The sequence below is a fragment of the Myotis nattereri genome, assembly GCF_964212035.1.
Source record: "Myotis nattereri genome assembly, chromosome: 4".
In the NCBI taxonomy this organism is placed as follows: domain Eukaryota; kingdom Metazoa; phylum Chordata; class Mammalia; order Chiroptera; family Vespertilionidae; genus Myotis; species Myotis nattereri.
In genome coordinates this window covers 12890201-12913893 of record NC_138079.1, presented here as the reverse complement: position 1 = coordinate 12913893, position 23693 = coordinate 12890201, and the positions used below count along the sequence as shown (strand labels likewise).

General features: G+C 38.2%; 1 protein-coding gene across 1 annotated transcript in view; it reads right to left on the bottom strand.

The window, feature by feature from the left end:
• Positions 1–23693, bottom strand: part of MARCHF6 (membrane associated ring-CH-type finger 6) — a 71204-nt gene that overhangs the window by 12242 nt on the left and 35269 nt on the right. The window contains exons 10-20 of the mRNA XM_081088710.1: positions 23169–23220; positions 15256–15314; positions 13642–13722; positions 13325–13393; positions 13171–13245; positions 11745–11879; positions 9876–9995; positions 9046–9146; positions 7413–7550; positions 6200–6404; positions 3615–3684 (exon numbers count right to left, since the gene is read on the bottom strand). Coding sequence (XP_080944836.1) covers positions 3615–3684; positions 6200–6404; positions 7413–7550; positions 9046–9146; positions 9876–9995; positions 11745–11879; positions 13171–13245; positions 13325–13393; positions 13642–13722; positions 15256–15314; positions 23169–23220 — 1105 coding nt within the window. The remainder of the gene's footprint in view (positions 1–3614; positions 3685–6199; positions 6405–7412; positions 7551–9045; positions 9147–9875; positions 9996–11744; positions 11880–13170; positions 13246–13324; positions 13394–13641; positions 13723–15255; positions 15315–23168; positions 23221–23693) is intronic.

The following is a 23693-nucleotide window of genomic DNA, read 5'->3' as shown; positions in this document are numbered from 1 at the left end:
AGAACACAATGATCTGATTAAAACACAACCAAGACACAGCTAATCACGGAGACGACCTCTCCTGTGACATGCATTCTGACTTGCCATGCCAATTACTTGTGCTTTCGGGACTGAAAAAGCTTAAGGGGGTTGTTGTTTTCACTGTTTTTATCACAAAATGAAATCATTATGCACTTAAGACAAAAGTTAGAGAATTTATTTTCTATTACTTGTGCTGTCAATACTTTTAATATTTAGAAGCATTACAAATAATTTAGAACAATTTTATTTCAAATGACTGTCTAGACAGAAAACTAAGTTTATTTTAGTAAGTGGGCACAATAACATTTGAAACATAATAACCAAAGAATGTCATCTTAATTTTCTTGGGAAAAATTAGGATCTAAATATACTGGGAACTTAGGAAACAGATTTGAAAGTTGTATTAGGCACCGGTCGCCAACCTTTCAAGACTTCACGGACCACCGGTTGGGGACCGCTGGTCTAAGGAATAGCCTCAGATACAGTTATCATAAATAAATTCTACAATGTACTCACAAAATAAACCTAACTCTCAAGCAAGATCATTTATTTAGTAATGTTCTTTACATTGTTACTTCTTAATAAGGCTAGAGAGAACAGCAAGACCCAAATTTACAATGCATTTTTCTATAAACTGATTTCTCCTTAATGTAAAACTATCTGTTATTTTTTTTTATTTTTTTTTAAATATATTTTATTGATTTTTTACAGAGAGGAAGGGAGAGAGATAGAGAGTCAGAAACATCGATGAGAGAGAAACATTGATCAGCTGCCTCCCGCACACCCCCCACTGGGGATATGCCCGCAACCCAGGCACATGCCCCTGACCGGAACCGAACCCGGGACCCTTCAGTCCGCAGGCCGACGCTCTATCCACTGAGCCAAACCGGTTTTGGCTATCTGTTATTTTTGAATTCTAAAAGGAGCTAGTGGTTGTCTTGAGCAATTTCCATGTACTATCATTAATCCTTCTTACAATCCCTCAACATAGCTACTACTTCCATTCTGAAGACTAAGGAACTAGGCTCAGCAATAGAAGCTTGCCCAACCAAGCTCACATAAGGGTAGAGGCTGAATTTGAACTCATGTCTACATCTCTTGACCACTGAAACCGCAGTTTCCAATCAAACTAAACCAGCTCAACTGTCAAGTCTTACAGGACATAATGCTGATAAACACACTTCTTTGCAGCCTTACAAATGGTTTGGGTGAAAGATAATTTCATTTTTAAAGACAAATACCTATAAATGTTACATAACATGAACACATTTGCATGTTAACTTAAAGATATAATAATCATTGATAATTCTATAAAAATGTCTATATATATATTTCTACTACAGGGTTATTTTCATTTTGTTTTTTAAAAATATAAAGGCCACTTTCTATTCCATGCTTCATAAACTCCTGAGCAAGTGTTTTTGAGAGGACAGGGTTAGGTTTTAGGTTGTAGTTACCATCAATTAAATTGCAGCTACAGAAAAGTAATCTATGGGGGAAATAGCATCCTCACCACCTTAAATGTGTACTATGACACTAAGCATTTCTACGATTAAACAAAACTGCATTTTTTCCACTAGATGACGGGACTGGATTAACAGGGAAATATTTTGTTAACAATCTTTAATGAAATTAAAAGTACTTTTATTGCCAAATTCAAGTACTAAAACTAGGTTTCCCTCTTGCTAACTTTTTCTTAATATCTCTGATAAAAAATGTGAAAATGAAGCATAAAAATGATAAATGTAAATCGTTCAAAGTTCAAAAACTAAGTTTTCTCAGCATTATGTTTACATTACACCCAATAATTAGTTAAACTTTGTCATTTTAACAACTGTGATGAGTAGTGAGCTTAAAGAGCAAAGTTCTAAAGGTGGAAAATTATTATGCAGAAACAGTAAAAAAAGAAAAATCTCGCCCTAGACAGTTTGGCTCAGTGGATAGAGCGTCGGCCTGTGGGTTTTATTCCAGTCAAGAGCAGGTACATAGGTTGCAGGCTCCTCCCTGGCCAGGGCCCTAGTCGGGCTCATGCAAGAGGCAATCAATTAATGTGTTTCTCTCACATCGATATTTCTGTCTTTCCCTCTCTCATCTCTCTCTAAAAATCGGTGGAAAATATCCTTGGGTGAGGATTAAAAAATAAATACATAAAAAGAAAACGGTCCTAACCGGTTTGGCTCAGTGGATGGAGCATCAGCCTGCGGACTGAAAGGTCCCAGGTTCAATTCCAGTCAAGGGCATGTACCTTGGTTGCGGGCACATCCCCAGTAGGGGGTGTGCAGGAGGCAGCTGATCGATGTTTCTCTCTCATCGATGTTTCTAACTCTCTGTCTCTCTCCCTTCCTCTCTGTAAAAAGTCAATAAAATATAATTTTTAAAAAAAAGAAAAGGAAAAATCTTTATTTTTACCAGTTTAAGGTAAATCACAATTCCTACAGATGAGAGAGAAAGAGAGAGAGAGAGAGAGAGTGTGTGTGTGTGTGTGTGTGTGTAAGTAAAATTTTCTAGTTGCTCCTTCATGGCCTTAGCACTCATGGGAAAACTCAAGTACTTACTAACACAAATTTGATTTACAAAATTATACTGAGTTAGTGTTATAATCAAGATACTAACTCAGGCCCTAACCGGTTTGGCTTAGTGGATGGAGCGTCGGCCCTCGGACTCAAGGGTCCCAGGTTCGATTCCAGTCAAGGGCATGTACCTTGGTTGCGGGCACATCCCCAGTGGGGAGTGTGCAGGAGGCAGCTGATCAATGTTTCTCTCTCGTCAATGTTTCTAACTCTCTATCCCTCTCCTTTCCTCTCTGTAAAAAAAATCAATAAAATATATTTTTTAAAAAAGATACTAACTCAGTACACATGTATATGCTTTACAAGAGCTCAACATTATCTTCCACTTAATGATTATTTAAGTGGCTAACACAATATCAGTACAATCTGGAATTTTCTGGTTCTCTATAAACACTAACTGGGAGGGTGGGGACAGCAAGTGTTCCTGCCACTTTCTGTCACTAGATTTGGGGCCCCACCCCATATACCCTTGACTTCCAGAGAAGATGACAAACTATTTATATGCATCCACAGCTTCTTATAAGATTAAGAAATTTTTTTTAACTGAAATTTAAAGTTGAGTATTTGTGAATACCAGACGATAAAAAAGTTAACAGTCTGGCTTCATAAAGGTCTCTATCAAGAGCATGCAGTGGACTGAAAAGATAACTACATAATGAGAGTAAACGTAATTAACAGCAAAAGGCTTGAAAAAAATGACTTAAGTCACACAGCTGACTTTTTGAAAACCCACAGTAATAAGACAAGTCCATGAAAACCGAGTGGCTACACGTACTTGACCTCCAAAAATGAATCACAAATTATATCCTGACTTTGTACCACTGTGCTCCAATACAAAGGAGTCTGATAAGATGGAGAACCCTAAATAGATCAATATCCCATATTCAATCAGAAATGAAGGGAAAACTATTTCAATTTTATATCTGATGAATGGTCACATCTCAGCAAGATATACCCCTTTAAAACACAGCACCTTTTCAAGTGGACAAATAAAATTAGTAGAGAGCTAGGATAAGTTCATACCTGGAAGAGTAAGGCAGATGAGGCTGGCAATCAGTAAGGTTATGCACATGAAGACAATCAACAAAAATATCTGCAAGGCAAAACATGAGAGTGCATAAATGGTTCATATGAGCTACATGCATTTTATGACACCCTTCAAAGAATCAACACAATTCCTCCAATAAAAAGAAGTGGTCTGCAACGCCCGATTCACCCCAGACCAGTTTCTTGCCAGCACTCCTGAGGGGCTTTGTCATTGGTCTGTCTCCACTAGTAGTCCAGTCCCCAGTCCTGGTCTAGTCTTGGGCCAAGAAGATCCCCATGTGGGGTATGCCTGAAAGGCCAGGGATCACCTACGGTGATTTAGTTCCATATCATTGCTTTGGGAGCCTTTGACCCTTCTGGGCACCCTCCACCTGGCCAATCCAAGGTCCAGGTGTCGTTCCCCCAAAGGCATCCAGCCCTGTGTGTGGCCCAGCCCTCAGCCCTGTTATCTAGTTTCACTAACATGTTGATAATCAGGGCCAGGGTTCTGAAGACAGAATCATCTTTGCTTTTTAGTTCTTAAAAAAATCAGAAGCAAAATTGAATATATTTCATAATCCAAAAAAAAAAAAAAAAAGAAGTGGTCTGAATTGGTATTTCCAGGGTTCCTCCCGTTTAACAAAAAGAAAATTTTAATTTTAAATAAAATTACCTATAATTTCAGCCAAAAGGAAAATAAATGTCCATTTTCACATAATCAGCTATATCAGCAAGTAACAGGTAAATATATTTTTTTATTGGAGAGCATAAAAAATATAATCAACTTAAATTTTCCCTCACAATTAATTAAAAGTAAAAATATTCACTTTTTAAAAATCAAATTCTCAAAAACAACTATTTATGAAGGGAAAGCTTCTAACAGTACTGTGCTGCCCAACAAAGGAGCCACTGGCACCTGTAGCCACTGAGCACCTAACATGGGGTCAATTTGCACGAGTAATAGAATTTTAAATTATATTTACTGTGTGTGTGTGTGTTGCCTACCAAAAAAAAGTATTTTTTTTCTTTTTTTCAGCTTTATGGTGGTATAATGGACAAATAAAATTGTAATATATTCCCCAGCCAGCACTGCTCAATGGTTGAGCACTGACCTATGAACCAGGAGGTCCCAGTTCAATTCCCGGTCAGGGCACATGCCAAATCGCAGCCTCCATCCCCAGTGTGAGGTGTGCAGGAGGCAGCCAATCAATGATTCTCTCTCATTATTGATGTCTCTCTCTCTCCCCCCCTCCCCCCACATCTCTGAAATCAATAAAAACATGTTTTATTAAGAAATTATAATATATTTAAAGTGTACCATATGATTTGATACATTACATTGTGAGGGAATTTCCATCATTGAGATAATTAACAAAACTATCATCCCACATTTTTACAAACTGTATTCACTTTTAATTAAATTTAAATGTAAATAGCTATGTGCAGCTACTGGCTCCTGTACTGAGATGATAAAGATGGCACATGACTCCCTGGGCAGAAAGGTAATGACTGCTGCTTGCCTTCTACCAGACTGGGCACAAGCCTTCCCCAGCCCAGCTGGCAGAGCTCGGGTGGGAAGACTGAAACACACAGGTAAGAACACTCCCAAGAGGACACTGTAAGGCTTAGTCAGCTTTCACTGCTTGAGAAACCCATTAATATATCTCTCTGATCTAGGCCAGAAAGTACTTTTTGTCATTCCAAGAGCCTCATCTCTCCCAGCTTCATCCCCTCAATCTCTCCAGGCTTCCCTTCATCTCTCTGGGCTTCCCCTCATCTCTCATGACTTGCCTACATACACCCCATCTTCTTGATACATATAATTTCCTGGAGTTTCAAACCTATCAAGTCTCACCTGCCTCTTGTCCTGACACCTGCCCAGAATGCCCTTCCTCCTTTCCATCTTTCACTGTGCCTGGCCTCCTAGCTTTGAAGACTTAGTTCAGGCATCACTTCAATAAAGATTCCTGAACACCTTCCCAAAAAGTTCTTTGTGAAAGTACTTTTATTCCTGGTCACTCCAACAAGGAGTGACCAATGATGTAACATGCTACTAATATAGCAAGTGAGATTAGGACCAAGACCCTGATCATAGGATTTAACAACACTGGTAACCCTTGTCAAGGACACTTTGGGTGACTTTGGGGAAATATCTCACTCAGACCAAATGTCTCTTCCTTAACTAATCTGGTCTTCAGTTTCATCAAATGTAAACTCAGGCCTTTAAGTATATGGGCTAGAATTAAATGGGAGAAAAATATTAAACTATCCATTTTAGTTCCTGATACATAGTTGAAATGTATCAATAATGTTAATTTCTTATTTGCTCTAGAGTCTTTTACTTAATTACTTTCAAACAGCATGAAGCAAGAGCACATGGAATCCCAATTCTATACCCATCTCTAAAATTTGATAAACCTACCTGACATTAACATGTTACATAATGAATGGACTAAAGCATGAGTTCTTATCAGGACACACATGTGTAAATAACCACATGCTAATATCAACAACAGCACCAAAATTTCTCAATAGAAATTTGAAAAAACCTTGACTTTTGGTTAAATCTGTACAGTACCTACCCTGAGTGGAAAATTTAAAGGCCGGCGATAAGGCTGAAAGCCAACAGGCCCTCCCTGCTGGAGTATGGCTTGGTGGGCTGCATGCAGGCCTTCACCCACCACAGGAATAGCGTTGTTATTTCGAGCATGCTGGTTATTGTTAACTTGTTGGTTTGCACTGTTCTCATTTTCTTCCTGGTCTCCCAATAAATAAGAATGAAGATCCCTATGGAAAAATTACATCAGTAACAATTCTCACTTCAGGATCAGAGTAAATAGCAGACACGAGATTTACTTTCTTAATACTAATTATTATCTAGGGTAGAAAATGTACAAGCAGAATCTGTACACAGTACTATCACCTCAATTTGGTCTAAATGTTGGTGCCCACTTTAAATTAAACCTTTCCAAATTTCATGTTAATTAGTATACAGAATATCCCATAAATTAAATTTATTTTGTTTTCTTCAGCCAGTATCTGAGAAGAAATCAGTAACTGGGGAAAAAATAAAAGTACAATACACAAGATACTCTATGTGAACATCTTAAGGAAAAGAACAACTTCTTTTCCTCTCTATAGATGGCTACTGTCTGTGTCATGACATGTATTCTCAACTAAAACCTCCAATCCAGATTATTTAAGGCAAAAATGAGTTAGGAGGAGGCGGCTCAAGGCAAAGCACAGGGCAGTTAGAAAAAGATAAATGATCACATATAGCCAAATACATATGCCACATTAAGGTATCAATAGAATGCCATATATTTTCTGGAAAAAAAAAAAATGGTTTCAATCACAAAGATTCAACTTTTAAATAAGTACATAACATATAAAGCTTTAACAAAATAAATGCAACAATGCTGACTAAATAAATGACCAAAAACCTAAATCTGAGAAGAGCTCACATCAGGTTAAGACTTTTAAAATAAGGGTATGTTGATTTGTTTTTAATGCACTAAAAAAAATTTTTTTTACCCTATGTATTAAATGAACCTGGGCCAGCAGCAAATTTCTATAAGAGAATAAGAATATGCATACATGCTCCATAAAATAATGCACAATGATTTAAATTATTTGGTCATTAAAAAATTTTAGAAGTATTATATATACCTGCAGATATCACTAAATTATCTCTTTTTAAAACTAATTTTTCCTGAGTGAGACATGAAACGTACTTTTTAAGAAAGGTCATTAATCGATATATAATATGCCTACGAGTCATCTGCCTGTACTTACAGCAAGTATCCAGCAGTAACGGTCCATGCTCGCACAAGCCCCTTCAGCCACTGCCGTGTGTGTCCCTGTTCAAGTAACGCTGGCAAGACAACCTGAAGCAGAAGCAGCTCAAGGGACAGTTCACTCACCGGAGCATCACTAAGGTAATTACAAAGAGCCATAATCATAATGTGAGCTCTATTTTCCATTATAACTATATCATATTAAACATTTAAAGAGATGACTCCTTAAAGAGTTGAATGAACCTACTCTAGTCTTTATTGCCTCTCCTCCATTCTTTCTCAAGGCCAGCAAGGCTTCCCCTCAAACTCCACAAAACTTCCTTACAAATGCTACCAATGACCTTCGTGTGGTTAAATCTGATGGTGAGGTCTTAGTCCTTACCTCACATGCTATATTAGTTGCAGATTATATGACTGATCACTCATTACTCAACACAACATTTTTTACAATATGTTTTTATTGATTTTTTTTTTTTTGAGAGAGAGAGGGGAAGGGAGAGGAAGAGAGAAAAACATTGATGTGAGAGAGAAACATTGATCAGCTGCCTCCTGCATGCCCCCTACTGGGGATTGAGTATGCATCCCAGGCATAAGCCCTGACTTCAGTATCACATGCCCTGACCTTAGTACTGAATGGGTGCATAGGACTAGCTCAACCGAGCCATACCAGCCAGGGCTGAACACACCTTCTTGAATGCCTTGGCTCCCCCCTACATCATCCTGACCAGGATATTATCATGTAGATTATAGAGGAAGGGAGGAGGGGTGTTAAGAATCCTATTAATAAAAGCCTAATATGCTTTGTCCAACCATTCGTTCGACTGTTCAACCAGTCACTATAACACACACACTGACCACCAGAGGTAGACGCTCTAACCGGTAGGTTAGCTTGCCAGTGGGGTCTGGCTGATCGGGACTGGGGCAGACACACCCTGGAGCCCTCCCTCAGTCCCCCCGATTGGCCCAATCGGGACTGGGGAGACAGGCCAGACATGCCCTGGAGCCAATCTCCCGCGGTCCCTCCACAGTCTCTAAAATATTTCCTCTAATTAATTTCCTTTCAATGGTCATGAATTCATGCACTGGGCCTCTAGTAGATTATAAATGGAGAACAGGAGGAAGGTCTAAACTAAAGTAGTAAGTGGTACATGGAGTTGGAATAGATAAGATCTTAAAGAATTAGAAATGACAAGATTTAAAGGGTAATTAAAAGCAAAACTGAGAAAGAAATAATTTGCCAGGCAGATTTCTGCTTTAGGTGACTGAAGGGGTAATGTAAACAATGTAGGAGGAATGAGAGACTAGGTTCCAGGTGACTTCAGTTTATAAATTGAAGATTTTCCATCTATAAGCTTTACATCCTATTTTTAATCCATAATTAAATGTGCAACTATGGCTACATTCCTTATGAAGTGCTTTTCATACAAAGATAATGCTACTAACCCACTCTCCTTAGATATAGCAAACATTTAAATGCTGAACAAAAGCAAACTCCATGTGCAGAAAAATGGCTCTTTGTAATTACCTTAGTAATGCTCTGGTAAGAAATATATGTTTTAAATGTATGTACTCTTAATATCAAATCCCCAACAGAGCTAAATTAGAAAAGCTTCTGAATTTCAAAAACTTACCTGTAGAGCATGACATTGTATGGCAGAAAATTAGGCAGCAGACTCTTAATTATACGTATAGGAAGCCAAAGCATCAGAAGGACAATGGAGCCAAAGACAATCTGCAGTAAGAAAAAGAGCATGACACCATTTCAAACCACTCCCGTGAGACACAGGCTGACTTCTGAACATATTCAACCAATATGCAGCCAAAGTCTATTCCACCCAGGGCCCAAAGTGTTCTCACTCAACGCACTATACTTAGATCATTCTGTATAAAGAATGCATTCCTGAGATGGCTATTCCTCTTCTCTCTCTAGGACACAAGGGCTCAAACAGGAGCCACAAAGGATAATCACTGCATGGTATGTAAGGAGAGCTGGAACCTAACAATGAAGGATTGGAATAATAAATCACCTGTAATCATTATAAGACATGACCCATATTAATGGCTACAAAAGTTTCCAAAGAGCACATTATTATTAGAATTTTATTTTAGAAAAATTTAGATTTAACTAGGTAATTTTCTCTTCTAGGTGGGGAAGAAACTATGAGATCCTCTGTTGAGTTTAATTTAGAAGCTATAAATAAGTCTCCATTGATTTAATGCAAATTAATTGTAATTTAGAAACTCATAATTTGGCATTCAACTATACTGCTAAAGTAATAGAAGGCATTTGTTTTAGTAGACATGTTATTTACTTTGTCAAAGTAACCAATAAAACTCCTACTTAACAACTAAGTTCCACAGGCTTAAACGTAAGTTACTCAATCTACTATACTAGTACCTCTGACCAAAAATCTAAAGGGTAGTACAATTTACTTCAAAAACAATATAAAGGTATACTTACCACTGACAAAATAAATCTTCGGAGATGCCTATAAATGGGCAAATGGATCATTTCTTGTACTGGATTAAAATCTGGATCGTTCAAATTCCTTAGAAACCACAAGACACCAGGTCGAAGTACCTACAAATATATTTTAAATGCTATAAATACTTACTAATGTCTTCAGGGCTCTGCATATGAGCTAAAACATTAACAGAAAAATAAGTTTGTGAAAAAAATGGGCCCCAGAAAATTCATATATGGCTTTCCTGGGAAAATAAGTTCCTAAATCAGAATCTTTATGAAAACTATCCTGTGACTGATATCCTTTGATGCTTTTAATCACTTAATGATAAATAATGTATTAATGGACAGTTTGTCATATCTAGATCTCTTAAATGAGAAATATTGTTTTGAAAATTGTTGGCCCTGGTTAAGTAAGTAGCTCAGTTGGTTAGAACATCTCCCCAATACACCAAGTTTCAGGTTCAATCCCCGGTCAGGGCACATACAAGAATCAACCAATGAATGCATAAGTGGAACAATAAATTGATGTTTCTCTCTATCCCTCTCTCTCAAATCAAATCTTTAAAAAAATGAAAATTGTCACTATATTGTATGATCTGGTGAAAGAATTAGGTTGTGCCCTAACCGGTTTGGCTCAGTGGATAGAGCATCAGCCTGCGGACAGAAGGGTCCCAGGTTCGATTCCGGTCAAGGGCATGTACCTTGGTTGCGGGCACATCCCCAGTAGGGGGTGTGTAGGAGGCAGCTGATCAATGTTTCTCTCTCATTGATGTTTCTAACTCTCTATCCCTCTCCCTTCCTCTCTGTAAAAAATCAATAAAATATTATTTTTATAAAAAAGAAAGAATTAGGTTGTAATTTATAAATGTCCTAAGTAGAAGATCTAATTTCAGTCTTACCCTTCCTGAGAAGAATTTATTGAACTTAACACTATATGACTCAGGGGAACATGTTGGCCTCCAATCCTCTCCCTAACTCCTCAAAACACTCAAACAGCAAAGTACCAGAATAGCATTAAGCCTCCATGCTTTTGGATTCCATTAACACTGAATTAGTTGGCCTGGTCCTTCAGTGGTACACATCTCCATCACCGGACTAAGCTGACTTGTTCAACGATTGTATTCCTTCCCAGGATGCAAAATCAAGGAGAATGGGGATCATGTCTTTGTTTCTCACTTATTAATACACCAGCAAATAGCAAACTAACACAGAGTGACTATGCAGTAATACTGAGGGAAAGGATGCAGTGGCAAGTACATGCATCAGTTTTATACTTCCTATTGCACCAGAATGATGGAGCATGAGATGTATACTAATCAAATACTGACCCCACTGCCATTGTCTTCAAATTGTAAAGACTGTATTCCAAAAATAGGATTAGTAAGGTACCCATTTGGCAAGTGAACTGGAATAATAAAGGACCCTCACCCTAATTCTACACTTAAGGTGCCTACTTCAAGGCCATTTTACATATTTAATCCTGCAAGACCATAACCTTTAGGTATTTCCAGCATTACATTTCCTTGAATGAAGTCCAAGATAGGCACAGATCATATAAAAGTCCAAGGATTTGTATTAGAAGATGGCTACATGTAAAATAAGTGCTCTTATTTAATTTTTTTCCCCTCAGTCTACGTACCGTTCAAACTCAAAACTAATTATAGACAGAAATACTAAAACGTCAATTTTTAAAGCAAATGACTGAAAACAGTCTAAAGCAATTGCTTTCACTTTCTTCCTTTTATATTAAAATAGAGAAAATTATTTAGTTAGGAAATCATAATAACCTTTGAGGCACAACTGTGGCTAAACAAAAGTCCTTTTCATGGATATATAGCATCAGCACCTCCCTGTAGACCTTACCTCTCTCAGTAAAAGAATGAAGGAAGCAAAGTAGAACACGTATACCATTCCCACTAGCCAGTGCAGAAACATGGTAGTGCCTGGAGCTGATTGAAAGCTCAGTTCTCTATCTTTCAGAGTAGCATCAAACATTTCCTAAATCAAAAGAGAACAGGTAAGTAAGAGTTGTAGCACCTACATTTGCCAAATTAGTATCTCCATCTTCTAGGAAGTGAATAAAAATCACTATGCATATAGGTTATGATGTTCCAGGACTATAGTTCTCTTAATACCATTTCATGGTGTCATAGAAATATAAATGATATAAGGTTAAATACTATTTCAAAGATGTATGACACTTTAAATTTTTAAATATAATCAGCAAGACTAATAAGTCAATTAGTAAGTAAAAAGAACCATTTTAGGTTAACATAAAACCTTTTCTTGGTTATAGATCTGCATTCATGACAAATTTTAATAGAAAAGTATGAGAGAAAATGTTATCTCAGAATCAAAGGTAGCTTTTCCACATATAATATAAAGTATTTTTGAAAAGGAAAAAACTGATTATCACCGACAGCCATTAAAGATTGTAATAAACACCCGGCTGGTATGGCTCAGTAGTTGACCCATGAACCAGGAGGTCATGGTTCGATTCCCAGTGGTCAGGGCATGCGCCCAAGTTGCAAGCTCAATCCCCAGTAGGCAGTGTGCAGGAGGCAGCCAATCAATGATGTTCCTCACTCATCGATGTTTCTATCTTTCTATCCCTCTCCCTTCCTCTCTCTAAAAATTAAAAAATATAAATATTTTAAGAAGAGATTATAATAATAAAAAATGAGCATCTTAGTTAAAACAAATGGTTAGGGTTGAACTTATGAAATGGTAGTAACAAAGACCATCTTCTCAGATTGCTTTTTTTATGCACATAATGTCTTGGCATTATCATAAAATTTAGAAGAGTAAAGCCACTAAGAAAATTCTTGCCCTAACCAGTTTGGCTCAGTGGAAAGAGCGTCAGCCTGCAGACTGAAAGGTCCCAGGTTCAATTCCGGTCAAGGGCATGTACCTTGGTTGTGGGCACATCCCCAGTAGGAGGTGAGCAGGAGGCAGCTGATCGATGTTTCTCTCTCATCGATTCTAACTCTCTATCCCTCTCCCTTCCTCCCTGTAAAAAATCAATAAAATATATTAAAAAAAAAAAAGAAAATTCTTCACTGATTAGAAAGGTTCCAATCAAAATACTCTGACATCAGAAATCTGCATGAAGTCTCAACAAAAAAATCAGGAAAAATTAGCAACATTAAGACTCCACACTGATATATTCTCAGAAAAAAAGCAAATTATCATCAAATACTGACTTTCCTTTAAAAGAAACCTATTCTAAAGATGTCTTTTCTGGAGCCTTTAAATTATTAGTTTGTATGATAATGAATAATAAACTCACCAGGGAACAGATATCCAGCCACCAGCCACAAATGAGAGGGAATACTCCAATTTCTACCACCACTAGCAAAGAGACCTTAAGCAAAAATAAATGTCATCAATATCACCTAAACGGGGAGAAATCATTTCCACTTTTAACTTATAAGAAGAATTACCTTAACAACAATATAGCAGACTCCCAGCAAACGACGAGACCTATGAAATTTAACAAGAGTTGCCAAGCCCTATAGCATCTAGTCAAGGAAAAACTGAGCATTTCAAGGTGCAATAAAACTCATAATAATTTAGGCAACACTTAATATTATTTGGCAGATGAACTTATTTCACATTTTGTCTGCCCTTATCCTCAATACAAATGCCTGTAACTTTTACTAAGAGGACAAGGGGAGAGAAATAGCTTTGTCAGTAACAGGAACATACATCTCTTTGGTATGAATATATTAAACACCCAAGTTGGTTCATTAAAGGATACATGAAAAACTATCAGTGTTATTGCTAAAAGTATATACCCAACTATAGTTGTGATTAGGCCTTCAAAATGAGATGCTTGGACCTAGAAATAAGAAAAAAATAAATAAACTTTAATTGTACCACATGGCCTCCACCCCAGTTTAACAATGTATTAAACAATTGAAATAGACTGTAAGTGAACTGGAAATAGGCAATTTACAACTAGAAAACCATAAAATCCCCTTTGGATGACATCTTTAAACCAGATTCTCCCACTGAATGTTATATACTATGAAAGGATGAGGGGAAAAAATTAGAGCAACTTTATTCCAGCAGACAAAATAAAATAGAGTGAATTAAATTTTACAAAAATAAGGAAAAAGTTGTAATGCAATAGTCTGCACTCTACTCCATTCTGAAGTAGACTTGCTAAATGCTGAGCTCAAGCTGTCCACCTGTCCAGTGCATCCCAGCCACCTCATTTCCTACCACTAGAAGTGACTGCTCTCCAAATCTGTCTCATTCTCAACATATAGAACAAGAGTTTTAAATAATGACAAATACTGCCCATTACTTTTATTGCTGAGTTCCAGATAGCAAGCGGTGATAGTTTGGAAAGTCAAAATTTATCAAAGAATTTATCCTAACTTTTCAAGTTCTTGCATTCAACTATTGAAAATTTGGAGAGCTGTATCAAATATTGAAACACATCTCTACTGATGAACAAAATAGATCCAGAGATATAGAAGCATGGCACAGACTGACAAATCTCAGAGGGAAGGCGGGTGGTGGTGGGGGGGGGGGGGGAGGCGGGGAGATTAACCAAAGAACTTATATGTATATATGCATAACCCATGGACATAGACAATAGTGAGGTGAAGGCCTAGAGGAAGGGGGGTAACCATGGGGGAGGAATGGAAAGGGTTAAGGGGGGAAGGGGAAGGGACATCTGTAATACTTTCAACAATAAAAATAAACTTAAAAAACAAACAAACAAGCAAACACATCTCTTTGGCCTTTCAAAACCCTTCAAAATGTGCTCTCTCAGGATTCACATACACAAACTGAACAGAGTATCCAGATCTGTCAGCTCTTCCTTAAAAAACTAAATCTTTCTGCCCCCCAAAACAGTAGTAGCTGTCCATCCAAATGTATCTGTCCTCCGACAATGATAAAATGTCAAAATTAAAGCAAATTCTTTAAAAAACTCTACAGCACACCATTCTAAGATCGACTAATCATTTTTTAATCGATTGACATATTGTTACTTTTCTAAATGCACCAGGGGGCATCTGGTGAAAAGGAAGAAAAGAGTACAAGGTTCATTAAAACGAATCATAAATCAGCCTGCAAAAACATTTTCCCATAGTATGCCACTGGCCCACCCAACAGGAGGGAACACAGTGCACCATGGGATTTCAGAGCATATCTTCTTAGCTGGCAAGATAACCTACTGTGTCTTACACTACTCACTATCAGTTTTTAAAGAGAAGAACAAGCTGGTGTTGGATAACTATTATTTTTTACAAGGCAGATTGAGAAATGAAGTAACTCTACAACATTATTAATTACTCAACAAATATCAAATTTGGGGAGGAGATCAATAAAACTAAGTTTGCAAAAGTATTATACTCACATGTTCTTCAAATCCCAAACCAACAAGGGAGAAATGACCAATGTGGTAAGGGCAAAATGCTAAAAGGGAAGAAAAAACTCAATGAAAACGTCAAAATTAAAACAATGAGCACTCCTAGTACCATCTCCCAATGAAAGGAACCAGGGATTTTTAAAGTATTGGAACATACCAGAACTGAGGCCAAAAATGTATTTCTTGGGACATTCTCTGTAACCAGACAACAACAAAGTAATCAAGGTCTAACAGACTAATGGCAAAAGGACCTGAGAACCATTGTGAAGAGGGTCTCATGGGCCAATGAAAAGATATGAGTACCACCTTGGCAGGTTTGACTCAGTGCATAAAGCGTCAGCCTGCGGACCTAAAAGTCCCGGGTTCGATTCCAGGCAAGGGCACGTACCTCGGTTTCAGGCTCCTCCCTGGCCCAGGCCCAGGCCCAGGCCCAGGGGCTACGTGCAGGAGGCAACCAATTGATGTGTTTCTCTCACATCTATATTTCTGTCTTTCCCTCTCTCTTCCACTCTTTCTAAAATCAATGGGAAAATATCCTTGAGTGATGATTAAAAATAAATTAATAATTAATTTTGACCTCCAAAACTGTACAGATTAAATTTCTAATAAAAGGGAAGATATGAGCATCAAAAAGAATAATGACCCAAACTGGTGGAAACACGCTGAATATATACAAATCCATGAGTTCATTATACTCAAAAAGTGGTAGGCCAAAATCAAAAACAAAAGGAAAAAAAGCAACATCACAGAAAACACTTTTATCACCAATGGAAATAGTGGGCTCATCAATTCCTTACCCCGAAAACCAATAAAGGAAAAGACCTGCACATCTGTCCTGCCGCTTCTGAACAAACAAGTTCAGGTTAACTAAATAGCTCTAGCTGATAAGTTCTTCTTTATAGAAAATCCAGTCAATAAATGTAAAAAATGACAATTTGAAAAGAATCATTTTGTAATGACAAATTATTTCAGGCAAGTATCATCAAGGGATAATGAAATCATTAGGTGAAATGCTGATGAAATGCTAGATATTTGTATGATACTAAAATACCACCCCCTCAAGATGCTATCATCTGAACCAATTGGAAAGGTGGAGAACCAGACATCATCCATTTTCAGATATGTTGTACTAGAAGCCTGGTGCATGAAATTCATGCGGGGGGGGGGGGGGGGGGGGGGTTGTCCCTCAGCCCAGCCTGCACCCTCTCCAATCTGGGAAAACTTGAGAAATGTCTGACTGCCCCATTTAGGCCCGATCCCACTGGGCAGTCGGACATCCCTCTCATAATCCAGGACTGCTGGCTCCCAACCGCTCACCTGCCTGCCTGGCCTGATTGCCCCTAACCACTTCTGCCTGCCAGCCTGATCACCCCCTAACCACTCCCCTGCCAGCCTGATCGATGCCTAACTGCTCCCCTGCCAGCCCAATTGCCCTTAACTACCCTAACCTGCTGGCCTGATCCCCCCCAACTGCCCTCCCCTGCTGGCCTGGTCCCCCCCAACTGCCCTCCCCTGCTGGCCTGGTCCCTCCCCTCTGTCCTCCCCCGCTGGCCTGATCGCCCACAACTGCCCTCCCCTGATGGCCATCTTGTGTCCACATGGGGGCAGCCATCTTGTGTGTTGGAGTGATGGTCAATTTGCATATTACCGTTTTATTATATAGGATTACTAGGCAAAACACAACCAGTGAAGGATTTGTCCCAAACACATTGAACCTGAATCTAATCAGGCCTTTGGAAACAAAGAAACAAAGTAGCAGACATTATCAGGGAGCATGAGGCACTCATAGGAAAGCTGATCCAAGTCTCTTCAACAAATCAATGGCAAAAAAAGGGACTGAGCGGAAGAATATTCTAGATCAAAAGGATTAATAACCAAAAGTAATGTCTAGACCAGGGGTGGGCAAACTTTTTGACTCAAGGGCCACAATGGGTTCTTAAACTAGACCGGAGGGCCGGAACAAAAGCATGGATGGAGTGTTTGTGTGAACTAATATAAATTCAAAGTAAACATCATTACATAAAAGGGTACGGTCTTTTATTTCAATAGTTTTATTCATTTCAAACGGGCCGGATCTGGCCCACGGGCCGTAGTTTGCCCACGGCTGGTCTAGACCTTATCTGAATCCTCATTCAAACAAGCCAACTATAAAATGGCATTTAAGGACTAACAATCTAGAAACTTTTAATTTACTGGATTACTAAGAAATATTAAGTACTGGTGATTCTCTAAGGCAGTGATGGCGAACCTACAACACGCGTGTCAGAGGTGACACGCAAACTCATTTTTTTGTTGATTTTTCTTTGTTAAATGGCATTTATATATATAAAATAAATACCAAAAATATGTCTTTGTTTTACTATGGTTGCAAATATCAAAAAATTTCTACATGTGACACGGCACCAGAATTAAGTTAGGGTTTTTCAAAATACTGACATGCCGCGCTCAAAAGGTTCGCCATCACTGCTCTAAGGTGTGATAATGACATTATAGTTAAATAAGAAAATATCCTTAATTATTTCATAATAAGAATTTTAAAATGTTTTTATTAATTTTTAGAGAGAGAAGGGAGAGGAAGAGATAGAAACATTGGTGAGAAAGAAAACTCAACATCGATTGGCTGCCTCCTCATGCACATATTTTTATTAATTTCAGACAGGACGGGAGAGGGGGAGAGAGAAACATCAATGATGAGAAAGAATCATCAACTGCACACCCCCTACTGGGGAGTGAGCCTGCAACCCAGGCATGTGCCCTTGAGTGGAAATGAACCCGGGACTTTTTAGTCCGCAAGCTGACATTCTGTTCCCTGAGCCAAACCAGCTAGGGCCAGAGTGACAATTCTTACAATCTCTTTTCTTCAAGCTTTTCTTGCCATATTAATAAAATTTTAATTTGTTCTTAATAATAAAATGTAATTATCTTTTACTTATGCTAAAAAAATGAACAGCATAGATTAGAGAAGGGGGGAAGGGAACTCAATCATTAACACAAAAGTTAGAGTGAATCTATAGGAATCTGGCCACCAAACAGTTTTGATCAAGTATTCTATGGGTAGAAATGTATTTACTGGTATAAGATCTATTTAGAATTTATTTGCAAAGTAGACATGTGCATTATTTTACTAATATTATATATGTTATAAAGCACATGAAACTGTTAAATGATAAGAAAAAATACATATGCAGAATTTGTTCTAATTTGTTCTCACACCCAACTCTGACTCAAGAAGGTCCCTGACAAAGGCAAACTTTCAGGTTTCAACTCTATTTGTATATGTAAATACTAGCCTGAGCATTAATTGTAATAATCAATTTCTATCCTATTCTGAAGCAACTACTAGATAGGTATCCTGAAATTAAGGTCAGTTTCTCAGGATCACTACACTCTACTAAAGACAGCAGTGCTGTAAGGTTATATTTCTGCAAATTACATGATGACAAGAGTCAAAAAATGCCAGAGGAAAATTGCAGTAGGAAAAAAAACATTTGTGCTTAATCCCAATGACAACTGTGTTCACCTAAAAGGAAAAGTGTATTCCTAAAAAGAAGAAAATTTACTTCATTTCAAGAGATCCTAAGTATGTTATGTAAGTGTACTAAGACAAATTTTTTTCATATGAACTTATATAAGCTTAGGAGATTGGATTAGAAAAATATTTACTTAGATGCTATTTCCTTTATATAAATAAGATTTCTTATTTCTCTAATTCAGGTTAAAAGATGACTTGTTTCTTCAAACATTAACTTAGCATTAAGTTTTTCTTACAAGAGCAAAGACTAAATTCTAGAGATCATTTTCTCTCAAATAAAACTTGATATCCCAAGAAACTAAAAACACCAATCAGAAAGGATATATGCACTCCTATGTTCATAGCAGCACAATTTACAATAGCTAAGATTTGGAAACAGCCTAAGTGACCATCAGCAGATGAGTGGATTAAAAAACTGTGGTACACAATGGAATACCACACTGCTATAAAAAGGAAGGAACTCCTACCATTTGCAACAGCATGATGGACTTGGAGAGCATTATGCTAAGTGAAGTAAGCCAATCAGAGAAAGATAAATATCACATGATCTCACTCATCTGTGGAATATAATGGACAACATAAATTGATGAACAAAAACAGATCCAGAGACAGAGAAGCATCGATCAGACCATCAAACCTCAAGAGGGAAGGTAGGGGAGGGTGGGGGTAAGGGGGGGAAATCAACCAAAGGACTTGTATGCATGCATATAAGCATAACCAATGGACACAGACACCAGGGGAGTGAGGGCATGAGCAGAGGTGGGATGGGGCAAGGGGGGGATAAGGACACATATGTAATACCTTAATCTATAAAGAAAATTAAAAAATAGTTTTTTTTTAAAAAAGAACTTGGTCAAGATCAAAACAGTTTCACATTCTGGTGGAAGCACACTGAATATATACAAATCCATGAGTTCATTATACCCAAAAAGTGAATATAATTTTACATATAAAAAAAATAATGCAGAATAATCTGCAGACATATTTTTTACCCTCATATGCAAGGGGAAACAACAAAAAATGAGCTTCCTGTTAATTTGTGCCATCTTTTTAATCAAGATATTTATTTCAAAAAGTTACCAATAATTTTATTTCTTTTTGCTAATACTCAGAAATTAATTTTGTCTCATCCTCAATTTACATATTCAGTGTCTTTTTTATTGATTTTTTTAAAGAGAAAAAAATAGAAGGAGAGAAACATCAATGTGAGAGCCAAACATCGATCACTGATCAGCTGCCTCCTGCATGCCCCCTACTGGGGATCAGGCCCACAACCTGGGCATGTGCCCTGACCAGGAATCAAACCGGTGACCTTTTAATACACAAGATGACATCCAACCAACTGAGCCACATTGGCCAGGGCCATGTTCAGTGTCTTTTTGACCACATGGCTTCTTTCCTATTGAAGAGAACTGCCTTCTAGGTCACAAGGTGGTCCACAACACAAAGGAAATAACTTGGAATTCAATGTAACCTTCCCTCCTCAGTAGAACTAAAGGGTAACTCACATGCATTAAAGGAAGGAATTTCTCAAAGATCACCCCTATGGAGAGATCTGTACTCTAAGGGAGCGGTTGCCAACCTTTCAGACCTCACGGACCACCAGTGGCCCAAAGACCACCAGTTGGCAACCGCTGCTCTAAGGTCTCTCTACAAGACACAAATCATAGCCCAGCCCAGCAATAAACTGATTTTATCAAACTCTACTTTCTCTCTTTTGAGATATGCAGGAATTGAATTCTAAGGTCTTGGTTTACTTGATTCAATTTACCTTATCTTTCCCAAAGCAGAAAAACCTATCAACTGCACTTCCTCAGCCCTGCCTTCCTTTCTCTAATTACACCCAATGGGAGGGATTCGTTTGTGTTGCCACAGAACCCTCACAGCTATAGTTGTGATAGTGTCTTGAAAGTGATTTTGCATTTACCAGAATCTGGTTCTAAGGGGAATTCACATTTGGGGAAGGGTCACTGTCTTCCCTCAAGCCTACATCCATCTCCGGTGACAACTCCGAAGCAGGGTCTCTGATAAAGCCTTGACAGATGGCAAAAAGATCTTCTGCCATAGGGAAGCGCACACAAATAATTAGCAAAAAGTTAATTCCAGAGGTAGAATATTGTATATTCTCAAGTCAGTCTACTAGTAAAATTAACTTCTACAAAGAGACAGAAATGCCCAACTGAAGCAGAGATAGCAGGCAACTACAGGTTATTGAAGTCACTATTGCTTAGGAAAGAAGGTATCTTTACAGGATTCCTATACAGATTACTATCTAAAACTATTTTATATATTCCTGGGGAAACCAAGATGGCGGCATAGGTAAACACCAGAGATTGCTGCCTCGCACAACCACTTCAAAAATACAACTAAAAGACGGAACGGACATCACCCAGAACCACAGGAAGGCTGGCTGAGGGGAAATTCTACAACTAGAAGGAAAGAGAAAAGCATACCAAGACTCAGAGGAGGTGCGGTGCGGAAGTAAAATGCAAAGGTGCGGAGATGCGTGCGGAGCAGGCTGGCGGCTGAGGGCCCGGTTGTCTGTTTCAATCAGGAGGGAGTCTCAGACTCCAGTTCCGGGCGAGTCTCTGGGGACCCAGACTCAAACAGGAGAAGCGGGACTGTCTGGCATCGGTTGGAACTCGAGGGCAGCTTTCTCTTACTTGCAGCGGTTGCTGGGACACTGAGAGGCAGAGCCTCTGGGGACAGGACTGAGAGCAGCCATAACTGCTCACTCGGCCCACCCTGTTGATCCCCTGGGAGCCGCCCTGCCCAAGCCTTGAGGCATTTGCTGGATAGCCTCAGGCAAAGGCTAGATTAGCACCTCCCTAGAGGACAGAAGTTCTCCCACTGCAGACACAGCTGATTCTCACAGTCAGTTGGCCTGGAGGTCAAATCTCCCCCAGTGTTACCTACAACAATCAAGGCTTAACTACAAGACTGCGTACAAAGACCACTAGGGGGTGCACCAAGAAAGCATAAAAAATGCGGAGACAAAGAAACAGGACACAAATGACAGAAATGGAGGAAAGCAAAATGCGGATATAGAGTTCAAAACCACACTTTTAAGGTCTCTCAAGAACTGTCGAGAAGCCGATAAATTTAGTAAGGCCCTCGAAAAGACTGGTGAGACCGCCGATAAATATGGTGAGAGCCTCAAGAAATCTAATGAGACCCTCGATGTTGTGATAAAGGACCAACTAGAAATTAAGCATACACTGACTGAAATAAAGAATATTATACAGACTCCCAAAAGCAGACCAGAGGAGCACAAGAATCAAGTCAAAGATCTGAAATGGGAAGAAGCAAAAAACACCCAACCGGAAAAGCAAAATGAAAAAAGAACCCAAAAATACGAAGATAGTGTAAGGAGACTCTGGGACAGCTTCAAGCGTACCAACATCCGAATTATAGGGGTGCCAGAAGATGAGAGAGACCAAGATATTGAAAACCTATTTGAAGAAATAATGACAGAAAACGTCCCCTACCTGGTGAAAGAAATAGACTTACAAGTCCAGGAAGCGCAGAGAACCCCAAACAAAAGGAATCCAAAGAGGACCACACCAAGACACATCATAATTAAAATGCCAAGAGGAAAAGACAAAGAGAGAATCTTAAAAGCAGCAAGAGAAAGAAACTCGGTTACCTACAAGGGAGTACCCATACGACTGTCAGCTGATTTCTCAACAGAAACTTTGCAGGCCAGAAGGGAGTGGCAAGAAATATTCAAAGTGATGAATACCAAGAACCTACAACCAAGATTACTTTATCCAGTAAAGCTATCATTCAGAATTGAAGGTCAGATAAAGACCTTCACAGATAAGGAAAAGCTAAAGGAGTTCATCACCACCAAACCAGTATTATATGAAATGCTGAAAGGTATCCTTTAAGAAGAGGAAGAAGAAGAAAAAGGTAAAGATACAAATTATGAACAACAAATACGCATCTATCAACAAGTGAATCTAAGAATCAAGTGAATAAATAATCTGATGAACAGAATGAACTGGTGATTATAATAGAATCAGGGACACAGAAAGGGAATGGACTGACTATTCTTGGGGGGGAAGGGAGTGTGGGGGATGTGGGAAGAGACTGGACAAAAATCGTGCACCTATGGATGAGGACAGTGGGTGGGGAGTGAGGGCGGAGGGTGGGGTGGGAATTGGGAGGAGGGGAGTTATGGGGGGGAAAAAAGAGGAACAAATGTAATAATCTGAACAATAAAGATTTTAAAAAATAAATAAATAAAAATAAAAATAAAACTATTTTATATATTCCTGTTTAAAAATAAAACAAAAACCTAAATAAGAAGGCTCCTAGAAAACTAAACTACCATAATACAATAAACAAAAGCATAAACATCACTTACCAAAAACAAGAATGAACAGTGTGTTTAAAGACACCACCCAGAAGACATGTTCCTAAAGGAAAAGAACATTAATAAAACATATTCAATTCCTACTTGACATATAAAGACTACTCCACTTATTCAATTATAAGACTGAAATGTTCCCTCTATAGTTGAGAGTTCATTCTAAAAATTATGTACAACTTTAAGTTTTTCATTAGATAGCTCATAAATCTAATAAAACTCAAGTTCATTATATTACATGTAGGAAAAAAATCAAAGAAGTTACTCTATAAACATTTCCTCTTCAGAAATTAATAATTCACTACAAACTACACAGATTCTCATAAATAACTTCCAGGCTGCATTAAATCAAATGACACTGAAAAATTCCAAATGGGGAAAAATTAGAAAACCACATTAATTCCCAACAACATATTAATGGAAAAATACAGTGCTTCTTTCACTGTCCATTTTGTTCTCAAGACTTCTGTAAGGTCATTTTATCTTCTCTGGTTCCTTTTCTCCCTATGGTGTCCTGTCTTT